Genomic DNA, 20,898 nt, shown 5'->3' with positions numbered 1-20,898 from the left:
GCGGGCACAAATTTATTGTTTGCAGGGGTATGCCAAACACCCTACCATTGGCATGATTAAACACGAGAGATCTTGTTACCGTTCTTATTGAACCACCTTTGTAAATTTTTATGGCATACAAATATATAAAAAAGATGATCATAAAATATATATTGTGAAGATGATGTGCAAGGGGGGGATGATGTAGCATTAAAAAGTTATGCACATGATCCCTCCCTGCCCTTCACCTTCACCTTCCCTATATATCTTTATGCCTATTGTGTTTCTTATATATTTGTATACCATAAAAATATACGAAAGATGATGGACATTAAATATACTGTACAGCTCTGTTCTCCTACATCCTTACTGCAGCCATGTTAAACAGCCTTTCTAGTCACACCTACTAGTGTTCCTAGACCTACTGTGAACACATTGAACTAACAGCAGACATCTTTTTGTGCATTTTCCCCAAAATACATCTTTTTCGCATTGCTATGTGAATAAGACCCACACACAAATTGATTAAATTGATATGCAGCATGCCTATAAATGATATGTGGCATGCCTATAAATGATATGTGGCATGCCTGGCAACTGCAGCTGTATCTGCATACAGAATGCTACAGTACTGTGTGGGGTTGGGGATGGAACACCAGCGGTCAGTATACCTACACCAGGATCCTGGCCATCAATGCCAGCAGCGGGGCGAGTGCAAGATAACCCCTCGTGGGCTCACGGCGCTCACCACACTGTGCTTGCCCCAAATTCTATTCCCACCCTATGGGTGTCATGGAATCAGTATTCTGACCGCCGGGATACTGACCGCCAGAATATTAACTACATACTACTGTGGGGATACGTTGGGCATCCTGGCGGTCAGGTCCTGACACCCCTCAGGAAACAAGCAACAGTACACCAACAGCCCACAACCTGAAGGTATCGTGTTTGGAGTTACAGCCCAGGAAGGGGTTAGGGTTAGGCACTAAGGGGGGGTCAGCTGTAGCCAACACCCCCTGAGGATTAGCCATAACTGACACTCCCGGAGGGTTAGCCCTAGCCGACACCTCCGTAGATTTGGGGTTAAGGTAAGGGAGGGGTAAAATACTTAACCCCTGTCCGGTGTCGGGATTCTCACTGTCGGGATGCTGTGGTCGGTCAGGTAACCGCTGGCATTCTGATTGCAGTCATTTCATTACCAACCAATACAGTGTCAGTGGCTGTTTTCCTAGAAAACACTGTAAAGTAGGATATTCTGTGCATATACAGCCACAGTCGCACACAGAATATAGCCATGCCACACATATTTTAATTAGAAGAGTCTGCTTCCGCATCCTATTTGCTTAGCAATGTGAATAAGATGCATTTTCGGCAAAAAAAAAAAAAAACCTTTACTTTAACAGAACTGCTCGGGAACTGCCAGTTCACTCACGCCAGGCATCTCGCGGTGCATGGTCCATTGAGGCTAGATGTATGAGGACACATCTGTATATAGGGAAAATGATGGGCAAGCAGGGACCATGTACATAAATGTTATGCCTCATCATCCTCCCCCCTTGCCCATCATCTTCCCTGTATATATTTTATGACCATAAATGACCATTATATATTTTTATGGCATCAAAACTTTTGATGAACGACACTACCTGGTCCCAGGTCAGTGCATTTCTATAAGGGAATCTGTTGGATGTACAATGTCCTCCTGTTTTTCAGCCAGCAGAAGTCTGAGGTTGATGCATGGTTAAAGATACCTTTACGTGAATGCATCTCATTTCCCTGGTAAACCTCTGTATGGGATTTCTATGTGTCTAGAAAGTGAAGTTACTACTGAACAACATTTTGATCCTCTTTTTTATTGGGAACACAGACCATATATACAATTACTATTGTCAGAACTAAAAGAAGATTGACCCGGTTTTCTACTAAGACACAGCGCTCTTTGGACCACAGTTTTTGTTTATATGTTGTAAAGATGAGGTGGTGCTCCTGAGTGTTGGACTGAGCTGCAGTCTCGGGGCACAGGTGGACTTTGGTAACCCTGTTTTGAAGCGAGCCACCGAGCCCGATGCATGGTGAGCGAAGCGAGCCCGGGAGGGACCGCATTTCAAAAAATTGGGGTAAAAAATTTTAAAAACACAAAACACCACCCAAATTTAATTTTCTTTGTGTCGACCTTTTGGTCCTGTTGACATTTTGACTGTTGACCTTTTACGGTCTACTTAATGACTGTCTATCTTTTTAATGTCTATCTTCTGTATCAGAACCCATGTAAATTTTCCTGTTTTCTGACATTTTTTGCACCAAGGGTGGGGCTGGTGCAAATGGGCCTTGAAGATGAGTATCAAAACAAGTGCTGTATATGCATAGGGGGTGCCCACTCCCAAAGGTACTTACAACTCTCCATGCAGCAGAACATTTAGGGGTCTGTTTACTAAGCCCTGGATGGAGATAAAGTCGCTGGAGGTAAAGTACCAGCCAATCAGCTCCTAACTGCCATGTCACAGGCTGGGTTTGAAAAATGACTGTTAGAATCCGATTGGCTGGTACTTTATCTCCAGCGACTTTATCTCCATCCAAGGCTTAGTAAATAGACCCCTTAATTCCTTCCACACAATGCAGGAGCCATTAAAGCCAACTTGTGCTCAGCTCCCCATCAGCTTTGATGTGTGACAGCATCACATGATACAGTGTGCAACCTCATAACAAATTTATGTGAAGTAGTCATTAGGTCGACACTGAAAATGTTGACTTTTATAATGTTAAAATGTCCAAAGGCGAGGTGTCAACATTCTCAGAATGTCAACATGTAAAATGTCAGCGTTGGCAAAATGTTGTCATTAGGGTTAGGCTGTAGGCTGTGGAGGGGAGATTAGGCACCGAGTTGGGGAGGTTAGGGTTAGGCACCGGGGTGGGGTCAGGGGTAGGAATATGGATTAGGGTTAGGAACAAAAATACTGAAGCAGCAGAAGTTTGTCCTGGAAGTCATGGTCACATTGCCGGCGGGATCTAGAAGCTGCACTGAAGTCACTGCAGCCATCAGGAGCAGGTAAGTAACCACTGGACCACCAGGGATGATATGTTGACATTTTAAATTGTTGACATTTCATCACTGTGTACATGATGAATGGCGGCATTATTACTGTTGACATCTCATACCACAGGCCAAATTTCTATTACACATTTAGGAGCATTCCATAAATTTCCTTTTTGGTTTGAGTCTTGGTTATTTGGTCTGCAACATTTTCAGAACTTCTATTCATTATTTGTGCTGACATTTTTACAATATGTAATACAGCAGTTGTGTTTTTTTCATCATATGTCTGTAATAAGTTGTCTTGCCTAGCATATATTGGGGGTAATTCCAAATTGAGGCAGATTTAACATGTGCAGAGAGAGTTAGATTTGGGTGTGGTGTGTTCAATCTGCAATCTAATTTGCAGTGTAAAAATAAAGCAGCCAGTATTTACCCTGCACAGAAATAAAATAACCCACCCAAATCTAACTCTCTCTGCACATGTTAAATCTGCCTTCCCTGCAGTGCACATGGGGGGTAATTCTGAGTTGATCGTAGCAGCAAAGTTGTTAGCAGTTGGACAAAACCATGTGCACTGCAGGGGAGGCAGATATAACATGTGCAGAGAGAGTTAGATTTGGGTGGGTTATATTGTTTCTGTGCAGGGTAAATACTGGCTGCTTTATTTTTACACTGCAATTTAGATTGCAGATTGAACACACCCCACCCAAATCTAACTCTCTCTGCACATGTTATATCTGCCTCCCCTGCAGTGCACATGGTTTTGCCCAACTGCTAAAAAATGTCCTGCTGCGATCAACTCAGAATTACCCCCATGGTTTTGCCCAACTGCTAAAAATATTTCTGCTGCGATCAACTTGGAATTACCCCCATTGGCCATTGAATAAACAGGCGTGATCAACATGTGCACTTTTATTAATTTAATGTTTATTGCCATTTACATAACTTGCTGCATCTTTAAATTATTTCTATGATACTGCATCTACAGTACGTTTGCTATCATTGGCTTTGCTTTTCAAGCTTTCCTTGCTATGCTATGCCCAGGCCATACTGTGTAGGAGGCACATGAGTGGGTGCAGTATTTCACTTCACTGTTTCTGCAGCAAAGTGTAAGGAAATCTAATGCATGGATTTAACTATGTAACCTATACGTCAGCAGTTGTTTGGACTACAACCCCCAACAAGTTCTGTGCCTGTGGTTCAATAATAATTTGTCTAAACATTCTGTTAGATTATAATTAGGGACATAAAATGTTATTGCCAAAATACCCCCCATGATAAAATGATCTCTTACTCATTTGGTGAAAAAACAATATAATATACACATCTCTGGCAATACTTAATATTAATATTTATTTAGTTATTTATTTGTGTGTTTGTTTGTTTATTTCTTGTTAGATGAATGGGAACAGTGTGAAAAAGATTGAGATGGAACTTAAGGCATTACCCTTTTGTCTCTACTTGCAGACACAATTATTACAATTATTTTATATAAAGCAAACTAAGAATCTTCTATTTTATCCACTTCTGGAATCTCTTTTTGCTCTTTCACAGATTGCTTGTCATTTTCAATTAAAACTCTGTCTTGGTTTATATTTCATTTCCACTTAATTCTGTATTGGATTCTTAATTTCCGTTTGGATCTTTCTGTGATTCTTCTTCATTTCCATTTGTCTCTGTCTGGGATTCTCCTTCCATTCCATTTGGCTCTGTCCGGGAATCCCCTTCATTTCCATTTGGCTCTGTCTGGGAATCTCCCTCATTTCCATTTGGCTCTGTCTGGGATTCTCCTTCATTTCCATTTGGCTCCATTTGGGAATCGCCCTCATCTCCATTTGGCTCTATCTGAGAATCTCCTTCAATTCCATCTTGCTCTGTCTGGAATTCTCCTTCATTTCCATCTGGCTCTATCTGTGAATCTCCTGCAGTTCCATCTGGCTCAGTCTGGGAATCTCCTTCAATTACATCTGGCTCTGTCTGGAATTCTTCTTCATTTCCATTTGGCTCTGTCTTGGAATCTCCTTCAATTTCATCTGGCTCTGTCTGGGATTCTCCTTCTATGCCATAATTTTGTAAATAACCTAACACTTCATCCACATGTACTGTATAAACAACAAATAAAAAAATATTAGGCTGGTTAAGGTGTCCATCACTTTATTGTAATTTCCAATAATAATAAACCCCTTAACTAACATGGACAAAACTGCAAAAAGGTCACAGCTTTTAATAAATTAAATGACCATATAGTAATATTTTAGTGGGTGGCCAAGAACTCACTACAAAACATTCAGCCCTAGCCAAATACATTTACTCAAAATTGGGGAAGACTAGCCCATCCCCTCCTTCTAAAGCCCAACTTGCTCTGTAAAGGACTCACCACCCCTACTCTAGCACAGTCTAGATGCTTCCACAAAGAAAAATGCCCAGCTCATAGTACAAATCCGCCATAATTCAAAAGGGTATGGGCCCCATAGCAACATCTTGCGGTACACGTGGACACTGGTTTCTAGTGCATTCCTGCCTAGCTGCGCCTCATCTGATTAAAAGTTATGGGGCCCATGCATCAGCAATAAAAAAAACAAATGACTGATTCCGCATTTTTTGACCCAATTTACAGATTCTCTAATACACCAATATTTGCCCAGACATTGCATTTATTTAGCAGTGATTTACAGATTTTTTTTTTCATCTAAAGATCAGATCTGCAAATCATGAAAGGGCCTATTTTACTAATAAAATAATAGTAACGGCCTGCAAATCGGCTGATCATCGACCTACACTAGTAAACTTCAGCCCCGATAATTTTTTGGACAAAATTGGCGATCAGCGAATCCCATACATTGGTGATATTTTTACAAAATCATCTTCAAAAAGCAGAATTACCTTCATATGATTGCTGATGTATGAGCCCAATTAGATTAGTGAGGACAAAAAAAAACAGAAGAAACTGAGCAATGCTTTTAACAGGAAGGACTTTCAAACCAAAAAAAGCCAAACAATATTCAAATCTAGGAATTTATAGAGCCCATCAAAACACTTCCAAGGCACCCAAAAAGGCTACATGATAACCAATACCTGAAGCTGGCCATACACTAGACAAACTTACATCCAAACCTTCTGGGATGCGTTTAGCATATGACCGACGCCAAAATCCTGACACCACTCAGGAGACCAGCACCAGAACACTAACAGCCGACATCCAGAAGGTAAGTATCGGGGTTCGGGTTAGGGCCCGGGAGAAATTAGGGTTAGGCATTAGGGAAGGTTAGGCACTAGGGGGTGTGGTTAGCCTTAGATGCCAGCCCCCGAGTGTTAGCCCTAACCGCCACCCCTGGAGGGTTAGCCCTAGCCCCACCCCTGGAGTGTTAGGGGAGGGGAGGGGGTAGAGTAAAAATACTTACTCCCTCTGATGTCAGGATCTTCAGTGTTGGGATGCCACTGTCGGTCATGTGACCACTGGCATCCCAACTGATGATATTTCATACCGAACCCAACCATCCAACCAGTTCATTGGTTGAAATAAAAATCTGGTAATAGATGGGAACAAATGACAATCAGCAATTTGCTCCCAAGCCCATGAAAATGGACAAAAATATCTTTCAGACAAGTTGTTTAAACCAAACCAATTTAACCAACTTCTTTGAACAACAGTTTTTGTTTATTTTCCAGAGTGAGGGCAAATGGCTGATTTTCATTCCAACCAATAAACTAGCTGGATAGTTGGAGGAAAGTTGGTCTAGTGCAGTGGCTCCTAAACTTAGTCCTCAAGAAGCACTAACAGCTCACATTTCCCAGGTGACCTGTGGGATCCATTGGTCTAGTAGTGTATGACCAACTTAAGCCAGTAAATATGCCTAGTAGTGAATATTTCTGGCCAATCACAAAAAAACTAAGGATTCTTAAATAGACTTAAGCTTAAACAGCTCTCATCTATTCTTCTAGTGAAATAAAACTGCTCACAAATTAGTTGATGGTTTAACAATCAATCAGAAAGGAAGGACATTGTACTTGCCAGGCAGCCTGCACAGCAGGAAATACATTGTATACTTTAAAATCAGGCCATATGGTAATACATAGCAGAAAAAGGATAGTATGCTACTTATACCCCTTTCACACTAGCACCTCTGAACACGGGTTTTTGGCACAAGAATGCGCATAACTTGTGTTCATGTGCGGCATGAAAGGGTGCCGGGGTTGAAATACCAGGTCCAGTGTTCAACCCAGCTCCCTGTGCGGTGTGAACGGGAGCCGGGTCGATGCACTCTGTATGTACGGGCAGCGCTTCGAGATCATATGAACTCTAGTGCCGCCCCTGCCGCATCACTGCTGATGTCAGCAACCCGGCAATATGCCGGGCTGCTGACTGCGGAATGAAAGGCGCCTAACCCGGGAATGTCACTGCATGATCACGGCACCATATTCCCAGGTAAGTCCCGCAGTTTTTGGTATGAAAGTGGTATGTATGAATGTATGTTATTTTACTGTTAGTTTAGATTTTGGTAGGCATCAATGACAACAGACGTGGGGGAAATAGCTGGGTGCCTGTGAAAAGGTATTTGCCTTCAATTTCTACGTTATCCTACTTTTTTCCTTTGTACCGGTTTTCACAAATATTTCCCTCTTTTTACTTGTTTTTTAAACTTTTTTTTAATCTTTTCTATAACAGATACAGGAAATATTTTAATAGACATAAAAGGTAAATGACTAACTATAAACCATAAGGATTTGGAACTGTAAAGTGGGCTATTCTGCAGGAAAGGTAAATCCTATCTTGCTTAGAACATCAATCCTATGGTCCTTCTCTGACAGGTATATATGGGGTCATTGCTCGTTGCGTTTTAATGTAGCAGAGCGAATGGGTCTCTACTGCGCATGCGCCGGCGCTGTAGTGTGCCGGCACATGCCAGATGGTCGAAGGCCGTAGCAGGGATGCGATTGCCTCTGCCTGATTGACAGGCAGAGGCGATCGCTGGGCGGGAAGGGGCGGAATGGCGGCGTTTGCCCACTGTTTCGTGGGTTTGGTTCGGCCAACGCAGGTGTGGCCAGACCAAACGGGGGGTGGGCCGCAGCGGCTGCGTGACGTCACACGCAGCCGCTGCGGGCCGGGAGCGATGAGTAGCTCCCGGCCAGCACGCTAAAGCTGCGCTGGCCAGGAGCTACTCCTGAAGTGCAAAGGCATCGCCCCTAGGGACCCTAGTGCCCTGAGCTGTACAGTGCTGCTTGCTAGAGAGGAGGGGACCCAGACGGAGCCTGCACACGGGCCTCATCCTCTCAAGAAATGCCCCTGCCATGACCTCTGTGAGGCAGTAATGCTAACCATTATATCAAATAGAGGTGCATTTGACACCACAATTCTCCTGATTCACAATATTATTTTTATTTGCTTGTATTCTCTTCTCTTTTCCACTGTCTGATGTATACAAAGTACACACTGGGTCTAATTCATGATTGTAAGTAATTGCACAGCCACAGGAAAGTCTGTGCAATTCCATGTCATTAAAATTCAAATGCAATAAGAAGCACTTGTAGGAGATAGATGTGGTGTTCCTCCAGTTAGCATTTGGATGCTCGCCTGAGCACATAGCCTCGGATCACCATCATGACCATGGGTTGCGATTCGCAATGGTTTCAGGGAGTGGCCAGCCTGTGTAAACTGAAGCCAGGAAGTCTGCCTCTGATGATGCAGACCCTGGACTATTCATGCCTTCAAAACTGGGGCCCTATGTCGCCCCCTCCCCACCCTCAAATGGCTGCCAATCAACTGATATCTGCATCCATACTACGTCCAACGCCGCAAGACACATAATGCACATACACAGTATGGGTCTGGAGCATATGCAATGTACTGGCACATTGCATTTATTGCTATGCAGTGACCCTTTATACGATTACCCCCATTATGCGATAAAACAGGCTGAGCACCTGATTATTGGCAAATCGAGCCAATAATTGTATAGTGCGCACCTAGCTTTAGTCTGTGGCCTCCCTTCACAACACAACTCCTGTCACAATCAGACAAACCATCTCTAATATAAACTCACAATCACACAATCAGCACACTCCTCTTCTGAAATAGTCTGGGCTGCCATGAACTTTTCAATAATCTGATTGGCTGGTTGTTTGATCCCTGTACCTTTCAAAACTAAAATTACATAATACAAGGAGGAGTTTATTTTAGAGTAGAGATGAGCGGGTTCGGTTCTCAGAGAACCAAACCAACCCGAACATCCCATTCCGAGCCAATTTCCGAGTCCGGCTCGGGACTTCCCGCCAGACTCAGAAACCAGGACGAGGCAAAATGTCATCATCCCGCTGTCAGATTTGCGTGGGTTTTGGATACCATATAAACAGCCGCATGTCGCCGACATTTTCACTCCAGACTTGGATAGTGTCCTCTGTCTCTCTGTGGGTGGTGGCGTCAGGTGAGGTCAGTGTGTGCTATGTATGGGGGCTGCTCCTGTCACTGTGGTGTACCTGTGCTGTTAGGGGTGCTGTCCTGGCTGTCACTGGTGTTTCATGTGCTGTTAGGGGTGCTGCAGCTGTACATGGGTGTTGTTGTCCTGGCTGTCACTATGTTGTACAGGGACACTGTCCTCCTGTATGCCGCGAAAATACAGGGGTGCAGTAAAATAAATGTACTTTGGCTCTGTCTTGTATGCTGTAAAAATTCAGGGGTGCAGTATAATAAAAGTACACTCGCCCTGTCTTGTATGCTGTAAAAAATCATGGGTGCAGTATAATAAATGTACACTGGCCCTGTCTTGTATGCTGTAATAATCCAGGGGTGCAGTAAAATAAATGTACACTGGCCCTGTCTTGTATGCTGTAAAAATTCAGGGGTGCAGTAAAATAAATGTACACTGGCCCTGTCTTGTATGCTGCAAAAATTCAGGGGTGCAGTAAAATAAATGTACACTGGCCCTGTCTTGTATGCTGTAAAAAATCAGGTTGGCCCTGTCTTGTATGCTGTAATAATCCAGGGGTGCAGTAAAACAAATGTACACTGGCCATGTTTTGTATGATTCAAAAATTCTTGGGTGCAGTAAAATAAATGTACACTGGCCCTGTCTTGTATGCCACAAAAATATCAGGGGTGCAGTAAAATAAATGTGCACTTGCCCTGTCTTTATGTTGTAAAAATTCTGGGGTGCTGTTGTTAAAATAAAAGTACACTGGCACTGTCTTGTATGCTGTAAAAATTCTGGGGTGCAGTGAAAATCAATGTACTGTACACTGGTCCTGTATGCTGTAAAAAATTCTGGGGTGCTGTTGTTAAAATAAAAGTACACTAGTCCTGTATGCTGTAAAAATACTGGGGTGCTTTTTTAAAGTAAAAGTACACTGGTCTTTAATGCTGTAAAAATACTTGGGTGCTGTTGTTAAAATAAAAGTACACTGGTCCAGTATGCAGTAAAAATGCAGGGGTGCAGTGAAAATAAATGTACACTGGCATTGTCTTGTATGCTGTAAAATGACATGGGTGTTGTGAAAATACAGGGGTGCTGGCAAGGTCTGTAGTTGTGATGTTTAGACCTGACCTTCACAACACTGTACAGAAAGAGGAGGCCCCTACCACCATTTGCACACCCTCTGCAAGTGCTGGAAGGAGCACTGCCAGTCCAGTTGCTGATATTGAGATTGAGGATGTTACTGTAGAAGTACACCAGGATGAGGAGGATATGGGTGTAGCTGGCGCTGCGGAGGAAGTAGACGATGAGGATTCTGATGGTGATGTGGTTTGTTTGAAAAAGGCACCAGTGGAGACAGTTGTTGGCCATGGGATGAAAAAGCCCCATGTCATGCCTGGGCAAAATACCAAAAGCCCACCTCTTCGGTGTGGAATTATTTCTCCACAAATCCAGACAACAGGTGTCAAGCCATCTGTTTTCTTTGTCAATCCATAATAAGTAGGGGTAAGGACTTTAACCACCTAGGAACATCCTCCCTTATACGTCACCTGCAGCGCATTCATCATAAGTCATTGTCAAGTTCAGAAACTTTGGGTAATGGCATAAGTAGTCCACGGACACCTAAAAGATTAGGTTTTGTTTGAATTAGAGATGAGCGCCGGAAATTTTTCGGGTTTTGTGTTTTGGTTTTGGGTTCGGTTCCGCGGCCGTGTTTTGGGTTCGACCGCGTTTTGGCAAAACCTAACCGAATTTTTTTTGTCGGATTCGGGTGTGTTTTGGATTCGGGTGTTTTTTTCCAAAAAACCTAAAAAACAGCTTAAATCATAGAATTTGGGGGTCATTTTGATCCCAAAGTATTATTAACCTCAAAAACCATAATTTCCACTCATTTTCAGTCTATTCTGAATACCTCACACCTCACAATATTATTTTTAGTCCTAAAATTTGCACCGAGGTCGCTGGATGACTAAGCTAAGCGACCCTAGTGGCCGACACAAACACCTGGCCCATCTAGGAGTGGCACTGCAGTGTCACGCAGGATGTCCCTTCCAAAAAACCCTCCCCAAACAGCACATGACGCAAAGAAAAAAAAAAGCGCAATGAGGTAGCTGTGTGAGTAAGATAAGCGACCCTAGTGGCCGACACAAACACCGGGCCCATCTAGGAGTGGCACTGCAGTGTCACGCAGGATGTCCCTTCCAAAAAACCCTCCCCAAACAGCACATGACGCAAAGAAAAAAAGAGGCGCAATGAGGTAGCTGTGTGAGTAAGATAAGCGACCCTAGTGGCCGACACAAACACCGGGCCCATCTAGGAGTGGCACTGCAGTGTCACGCAGGATGTCCCTTCCAAAAAACCCTCCCCAAACAGCACATGACGCAAAGAAAAAAAGAGGCGCAATGAGGTAGCTGTGTGAGTAAGATAAGCGACCCTAGTGGCCGACACAAACACCGGGCCCATCTAGGAGTGGCACTGCAGTGTCAGGCAGGATGTCCCTTCCAAAAAACCCTCCCCAAACAGCACATGACGCAAAGAAAAAAAGAGGCGCAATGAGGTAGCTGTGTGAGTAAGATAAGCGACCCTAGTGGCCGACACAAACACCGGGCCCATCTAGGAGTGGCACTGCAGTGTCACGCAGGATGGCCCTTCCAAAAAACCCTCCCCAAACAGCACATGACGCAAAGAAAAATTAAAGAAAAAAGAGGTGCAAGATGGAATTGTCCTTGGGCCCTCCCACCCACCCTTATGTTGTATAAACAGGACATGCACACTTTAACCAACCCATCATTTCAGTGACAGGGTCTGCCACACGACTGTGACTGATATGACGGGTTGGTTTGGACCCCCACCAAAAAAGAAGCAATTAATCTCTCCTTGCACAAACTGGCTCTACAGAGGCAAGATGTCCACCTCATCATCATCCTCCGATATATCACCGTGTACATCCCCCTCCTCACAGATTATCAATTCGTCCCCACTGGAATCCACCATCTCAGCTCCCTGTGTACTTTGTGGAGGCAATTGCTGCTGGTCAATGTCTCCGCGGAGGAATTGATTATAATTCATTTTAATGAACATCATCTTCTCCACATTTTCTGGATGTAACCTCGTACGCCGATTGCTGACAAGGTGAGCGGCGGCACTAAACACTCTTTCGGAGTACACACTTGTGGGAGGGAAACTTAGGTAGAATAAAGCCAGTTTGTGCAAGGGCCTCCAAATTGCCTCTTTTTCCTGCCAGTATAAGTACGGACTGTGTGACGTGCCTACTTGGATGCGGTCACTCATATAATCCTCCACCATTCTTTCAATGTTGAGAGAATCATATGCAGTGACAGTAGACGACATGTCCGTAATCGTTGTCAGGTCCTTCAGTCCGGACCAGATGTCAGCATCAGCAGTCGCTCCAGACTGCCCTGCATCACCGCCAGCGGGTGGGCTCGGAATTCTGAGCCTTTTCCTCGCACCCCCAGTTGCGGGAGAACGTGAAGGAGGAGATGTTGACAGGTCGCGTTCCGCTTGACTTGACAATTTTCTCACCAGCAGGTCTTTCAACCCCAGCAGACTTGTGTCTGCCGGAAAGAGAGATCCAAGGTAGGCTTTAAATCTAGGATCGAGCACGGTGGCCAAAATGTAGTGCTCTGATTTCAACAGATTGACCACCCGTGAATCCTTGTTAAGCGAATTAAGGGCTCCATCCACAAGTCCCACATGCCTAGCGGAATCGCTCCGTGTTAGCTCCTCCTTCAATGTCTCCAGCTTCTTCTGCAAAAGCCTGATGAGGGGAATGACCTGACTCAGGCTGGCAGTGTCTGAACTGACTTCACGTGTGGCAAGTTCAAAGGGCATCAGAACCTTGCACAACGTTGAAATCATTCTCCACTGCGCTTGAGACAGGTGCATTCCACCTCCTATATCGTGCTCAATTGTATAGGCTTGAATGGCCTTTTGCTGCTCCTCCAACCTCTGAAGCATATAGAGGGTTGAATTCCACCTCGTTACCACTTCTTGCTTCAGATGATGGCAGGGCAGGTTCAGTAGTTTTTGGTGGTGCTCCAGTCTTCTGTACGTGGTGCCTGTACGCCGAAAGTGTCCCGCAATTCTTCTGGCCACCGACAGCATCTCTTGCACGCCCCTGTCGTTTTTTTAAAAATTCTGCACCACCAAATTCAAGGTATGTGCAAAACATGGGACGTGCTGGAATTTGCCCATATTTAATGCACACACAATATTGCTGGCGTTGTCCGATGCCACAAATCCACAGGAGAGTCCAATTGGGGTAAGCCATTCCGCGATGATCTTCCTCAGTTGCCGTAAGAGGTTTTCAGCTGTGTGCGTATTCTGGAAACCGGTGATACAAAGCGTAGCCTGCCTAGGAAAGAGTTGGCGTTTGCGAGATGCTGCTACTGGTGCCGCCGCTGCTGTTCTTGCGGCGGGAGTCCATACATCTACCCAGTGGGCTGTCACAGTCATATAGTCCTGACCCTGCCCTGCTCCACTTGTCCACATGTCCGTGGTTAAGTGGACATTGGGTACAACTGCATTTTTTAGGACACTGGTGAGTCTTTTTCTGACGTCCGTGTACATTCTCGGTATCGCCTGCCTAGAGAAGTGGAACCTAGATGGTATTTGGTAACGGGGGCACACTGCCTCAATAAATTGTCTAGTTCCCTGTGAACTAACGGCGGATACCGGACGCACGTCTAACACCAACATAGTTGTCAAGGCCTCAGTTATCCGCTTTGCAGCAGGATGACTGCTGTGATATTTCATCTTCCTCGCAAAGGACTGTTGGACAGTCAATTGCTTACTGGAAGTAGTACAAGTGGGCTTACGACTTCCCCTCTGGGATGACGATCGACTCCCAGCAGCAACAACAGCAGCGCCAGCAGCAGTAGGCATTACACTCAAGGATGCATCGGAGGAATCCCAGGCAGGAGAGGACTCGTCAGACTTGCCAGTGACATGGCCTGCAGGACTATTGGCATTCCTGGGTAAGGAGGAAATTGACACTGAGGGAGTTGGTGGGGTGGTTTGCGTGAGCTTGGTTACAAGAGGAAGGGATTTACTAGTCAGTGGACTGCTTCCGCTGTCACCCAAAGTTTTTGAACTTGTCACTGACTTATTATGAATGCGCTGCAGGTGACGTATAAGGGAGGATGTTCCGAGGTGGTTAACGTCCTTACCCCTACTTATTACAGCTTGACAAAGGCAACACACGGCTTGACAAATGTTGTCCGCATTTCTGGTGAAATACTTCCACACCGAAGAGCTGATTTTTTTTGTATTTTGACCAGGCATGTCAATGGCCCTATTCCTCCCACGGACAACAGGTGTCTCCCCGGGTGCCTGACTTAAACAAACCACCTCACCATCAGAATCCTCCTGGTCAATTTCCTCCCCAGCGCCAGCAACACCCATATCCTCCTCATCCTGGTGTACTTCAACACTGACATCTTCAATCTGACTATCAGGAACTGGACTGCGGGTGCTCCTTCCAGCACTTGCAGGGGGCGTGCAAATGGTGGAAGGCGCATGCTCTTCACGTCCAGTGTTGGGAAGGTCAGGCATCGCAACCGACACAATTGGACTCTCCTTGTGGATTTGGGATTTCGAAGAACGCACAGTTCTTTGCGGTGCTTTTGCCAGCTTGAGTCTTTTCAGTTTTCTAGCGAGAGGCTGAGTGCTTCCATCCTCATGTGAAGCTGAACCACTAGCCATGAACATAGGCCAGGGCCTCAGCCGTTCCTTGCCACTCCGTGTGGTAAATGGCATATTGGCAAGTTTACGCTTCTCCTCCGACAATTTTATTTTAGGTTTTGGAGTCCTTTTTTTACTGATATTTGGTGTTTTGGATTTGACATGCTCTGTACTATGACATTGGGCATCGGCCTTGGCAGACGACGTTGCTGGCATTTCATCGTCTCGGCCATGACTAGTGGCAGCAGCTTCAGCACGAGGTGGAAGTGGATCTTGATCTTTCCCTAATTTTGGAACCTCAACATTTTTGTTCTCCATATTTTAATAGGCACAACTAAAAGGCACCTCAGGTAAACAATGGAGATGGATGGATACTAGTATACTTATGGATGGACTGCCGAGTGCCGACACAGAGGTAGCTACAGCCGTGGACTACCGTACTGTACTGTGTCTGCTGCTAATATAGACTGGATGATAATGAGATGTAGTATGTATAAAGAAGAAAGAAAAAAAAAACCACGGGTAGGTGGTATACAATTATGGATGGACGGCCGAGTGCCGACACAGAGGTAGCTACAGCCGTGGACTACCGTACTGTACTGTGTCTGCTGCTAATATAGACTGGATGATAATGAGATGTAGTATGTATAAAGAAGAAAGAAAAAAAAAACACGGGTAGGTGGTATACAATTATGGATGGACTGCCGAGTGCCGACACAGAGGTAGCTACAGCCGTGGACTACCGTACTGTGTCTGCTGCTAATATAGACTGGATGATAATGAGATGTAGTATGTAATGTATAAAGAAGAAAGAAAAAAAAACCACGGGTAGGTGGTATACAATTATGGATGGACTGCCGAGTGCCGACACAGAGGTAGCTACAGCCGTGGACTACCGTACTGTACTGTGTCTGCTGCTAATATAGACTGGATGATAATGAGATGTAGTATGTATAAAGAAGAAAGAAAAAAAAAACCACGGGTAGGTGGTATACAATTATGGATGGACTGCCGAGTGCCGACACAGAGGTAGCTACAGCCGTGGACTACCGTACTGTGTCTGCTGCTAATATAGACTGGATGATAATGAGATGTAGTATGTAATGTATAAAGAAAGAAAAAAAAAACCAAGGGTAGGTGGTATACAATAGTGGATGGACTGCCGAGTGCCGACACAGAGGTAGCTACAGCCGTGGACTACCGTACTGTACTGTGTCTGCTGCTAATATAGACTGGATGATAATTAGATGTAGTATGTATAAAGAAGAAAGAAAAAAAAACCACGGGTAGGTGGTATACAATTATGGATGGACTGCCGAGTGCCGACACAGAGGTAGCTACAGCCGTGGACTACCGTACTGTACTGTGTCTGCTGCTAATATAGACTGGATGATAATGAGATGTAGTATGTATAAAGAAGAAAGAAAAAAAAACACGGGTAGGTGGTATACAATTATGGATGGACTGCCGAGTGCCGACACAGAGGTAGCTACAGCCGTGGACTACCGTACTGTACTGTGTCTGCTGCTAATATAGACTGGATGATAATGAGATGTAGTATGTATAAAGAAGAAAGAAAAAAAAAACACGGGTAGGTGGTATACAATTATGGATGGACTGCCGAGTGCCGACACAGAGGTAGCTACAGCCGTGGACTACCGTACTGTGTCTGCTGCTACTATAGACTGGATGATAATGAGATGTAGTATGTAATGTATAAAGAAGAAAGAAAAAAAAAACCACGGGTAGGTGGTATACAATTATGGATGGACTGCCGAGTGCCGACACAGAGGTAGCTACAGCCGTGGACTACCATACTGTGTCTGCTGCTAATATAGACTGGATGATAATGAGATGTAGTATGTAATGTATAAAGAAGAAAGAAAAAGAAAACCACGGGTAGGTGGTATACAATTATGGATGGACTGCCGAGTGCCGACACAGAGGTAGCTACAGCCGTGGACTACCGTACTGTGTCTGCTGCTAATATAGACTGGATGATAATGAGATGTAGTATGTATAAAGAAGAAAGAAAAAAAAACCACGGGTAGGTGGTATACAATTATGGATGGACTGCCGAGTGCCGACACAGAGGTAGCTACAGCCGTGGACTACCGTACTGTACTGTGTCTGCTGCTAATATAGACTGGATGATAATGAGATGTAGTATGTATAAAGAAGAAAGAAAAAAAAAACCACGGGTAGGTGGTATACAATTATGGATGGACTGCCGAGTGCCGACACAGAGGTAGCTACAGCCGTGAACTACCGTACTGTGTCTGCTGCTAGTATAGACTGGATGATAAATAATGATATAAAAAATATATATATATCACTACTGCAGCCGGACAGGTATATATTATATAATGACGGACCTGCTGGACACTGTCTGTCAGCAGAATGAGTTTTTTAATTTTTATAGAATAAAAAAACACCACACAAGTCACACGACGAGTGTACTTTTTCAGGCAGACAATCACAATATACTATACTGGTGGTCAGTGTGGTCAGGTCACTGGTCACAGTGGTCAGTGGTCAGTCACACTGGCAGTGGCACTCTGGCAGCAAAAGTGTGCACTGTTTAATATGTGCTCCTGCTATAACCTATAACTGCTCCCCAGTCTCCCCCACAATTAAGCTGTGTGAGCACAGTCAGATATTATACATAGATGATGCAGCACACTGGGCTGAGCACAGATATGGTATGTGAGTGTGACTGAGTCACTGTGTATCGTTTTTTTCAGGCAGAGAACAAGAACAGAACGGATTATTAAATAATAATAAATTATAAAACTGCACTGGTGGTCAGGTCACTGGTCATCAGTCACTAGTATAACTCCTCCTAAGCTCCAGTAAGTAAATGAAGTGTCTCACTCTCACTCTCCTATCTATTTTAATTTCTAAACGGAGAGGACGCCAGCCACGTCCTCTCCCTATCAATCTCAATGCACGTGTGAAAATGGCCGCGACGCGCGGCTCCTTATATAGAATCCGAGTCTCGCGATAAAATCCGAGCCTCGCGAGAATCCGACAGCGTGATGATGACGTTCGGGCGCGCTCGGGTTAACCGAGCAAGGCGGGAAGATCCGAGTCGCTCGGACCCGTGTAAAAAAACATGAAGTTCGGGCGGGTTCGGATTCAGAGAAACCGAACCCGCTCATCTCTAGTTTGAATATTATGTCTCTGTGAGGATGAGGATGTTAACACTGAAGGGGGATCTGAGGATGAGGACATCTTGCCACTGTAGAGCCAGTTTGTGCAAGGAGAGATTAATTGCTTCTTTTTTGGTGGGGGACCAAACAAACCAATCAGTTCAGCCACGGTCGTGTGGCAGACCCTGTCGCTGAAATGATTGGTTTGTTAAAGTGTACTTGTCCTGTTTATACAACATAAGGGTGGGTGGGAGGGCCCAAGGACAATTCCATCTTGCACGTCTTTTCTTTGCCACATCATTCCAGGGGTGCTGCCCCTCTGCCCTACCATTACAGGAGTGCTGTTGACTGTCTGCTGTGCTGTGTAATTCTCAAGGTGTGCTGCCTATGCTGTATAAGTCCAGGGGAGCTGCCGTACTTGATCCTATGTTTAAATCAGTGTTTTTCAACCACTGTGCCGTGGCACACTAGTGTGCCCTGAGCAGTCTCCAGGTGTGCCGCCATAGAAGCAGAGCCATGCCCGTCGGTGTTTTACCACTGCTGAGGCCCTGGAACGATTAATACTGGTGGGTTTAGTGGCTGCAGAGACAGTTCTAATTTTGGGCTTGGCAGTGTTGGGCTCTTCTGGCTCTCTCAGATGGGGCTCAGGCGTTACCTATGGAGAAGCTGCAACGTGAAATCCTAGGACACACAACTACACCATGCATCACCATTATATTTGAGTGTGCCTTAGCAATATTTAGATCTTGTTCAGTGTGCTGCAATTTGTAAAAGGTTGAAAATCTCTGGTTTAAATGAAAGCCTACAGCAGATATGAAACAAGCTTCAACATCACAAAGAGATTTGTGAAAACATAGCCGCAAAGGTGGAAATTGAAATTGATATTTTGACAAAGTGTTTTTAAATAAAGTGGTGAGAGACCAACATTTGCGGCCAAAGTTAGTGTGACTCAGAAGAGACTATGGGGCAGATTTATTAATACAATGGATGGTTCAGCACACCCCTAGCTTGTATTGTATACAAGCTAGGGGTGAGCTGAACCATTCATTGTATATGTATCCTCTCCAGAGTGGGGTCTTGTAGTACACCCACCAATAGTTCCATAGCAGCAACCAGCTTGTAAGGCTGCATGGTATATTAGCGCAGTTCTTTCGCACAATAATTGGGCAGATTTATTAAGCCTGGTAAAGTGATAAAGTGGAAGGTGATAAAGCACCAGCCAATCAGCTCCTAACTTCCATGTTACAGGCTGGGTTTGAAAAATGACAGGAGCTGACTGACTGGTGCTTTATCACCTTCCACTTTATTACTTCACCAGGCTTAATAAATCTGCCCTTGAATATAATCCAGCTCAACTGCCGGAGAGGTAATGGTGATATTTTCTGCCGGAGCATTAGAGAGAGGTTCTTCTCAATTATTTCATGTTAGGAACTCAGTCAAATTAATGGCTCCAATTAGTCAACCTTTATTTTGATTTATTATTGATGTTCCACATTTTGGGATTATTTATTTAGAAGATGCGCATTTGTTTTACAGGGATGTTCTTTTCCTAAGGTCTGTGTATGGTTATCGCAAGACCTCGCGTGTTAGAAGAACAGTTTCAGTGATCTTGCATTGTATCAGCTTTCCATTGCACTGCAGCACTAGATGGGACAGGAGCTCCTGTGAGGCACAAACAGTTACTGAATAAGGCCCAGTATGGAGTCTCATGGTGGTTTACAGCCAGAAAGATGTCTGGCTTGCCAGGCTGAGGCATGCTGTGGGCATAGAAGTTAGCATTGCTTCCTCCCACAGTCCTACTTATACTATGAAATGAGTTTCGACTGTAGAGTGGTAAGCTCCACTAGGGCAGGGGCTCAATAACAAAAAAATTCACTGCACAGTCATGCTTGGTACTTTACCAAACCCACCCGAACTCAACTTGTCCGGGGCTACTGTAGGGGCTCAGGAGGGGCTGCTAAAACATCTAACGGGCTGCTTTATTTAAAAATAAAATATGAATAAAATAAACAAGACACACAGGTATGCTCACATGCGTGTAACTGAGACACACAGGTATGCTCACATGCGTGTAACTGGGAGCTATGAAAAACAAAAATAAGGCATCTGCCACAAAATACGTAAATAAAACTGCAAAAAAAAATGGAAAAAAGAGAAACCCACGAGATTTTCACAAAATAAGTCTATAGACTCAGTGGAGGGGAAAATATCCAATCTTGATCCTGTGGTATACACCAGTTTATTTGAATCCCAGCAATAAATCTTTACCTTATCTTAATCTTAATCCCTGAACGTGGAGAAGGGGGAACAAATTTGGAGGCTTTGACCCCTAGTTTTTCAGTTTGTCCAGTAATATGGTAATTAATAATTATATATTTGCTTGCTTGAAGATCTTTCTGTTCCACACCAATATAGGAGTGGAGGTGAAAGCCTGTGTGTTGTTCCTGATTGCGTGTGCCTCTCTAATTTTTAATCACCTTCTTGACACTGTCCTCTTCCTCTTGCCTCTTCTCATAATGTGAAAAGTCATCAAAGAAGGATATGATATGTTTGTACCTAACTATGATTCGGAGAACTTGGCAAGCTTTTTCCAAGGGGACCTGTCGCTGAAATTATGGATTTA

At 44.4% G+C, this 20,898-nt stretch overlaps 1 protein-coding gene across 1 annotated transcript in view; it reads right to left on the bottom strand.

Moving 5' to 3' along the window:
* Positions 1-3,910: 3,910 nt before the first annotated feature.
* The window catches only part of LOC135058125 (bile salt-activated lipase-like), a 30,478-nt gene continuing 13,490 nt past the window's right edge, over positions 3,911-20,898 (bottom strand). The window contains exon 3 of the mRNA XM_063963721.1: positions 3,911-5,115. Within this exon, the coding sequence (XP_063819791.1) occupies positions 4,640-5,115 (476 nt within the window). The 3' untranslated portion in view covers positions 3,911-4,639. The remainder of the gene's footprint in view (positions 5,116-20,898) is intronic.

The sequence above is a fragment of the Pseudophryne corroboree genome, chromosome 3, assembly GCF_028390025.1.
Source record: "Pseudophryne corroboree isolate aPseCor3 chromosome 3, aPseCor3.hap2, whole genome shotgun sequence".
Taxonomy (NCBI): domain Eukaryota; kingdom Metazoa; phylum Chordata; class Amphibia; order Anura; family Myobatrachidae; genus Pseudophryne; species Pseudophryne corroboree.
Note: the sequence above shows the minus strand (reverse complement) of the source record. Positions and strands in the feature narration are given on the sequence as shown.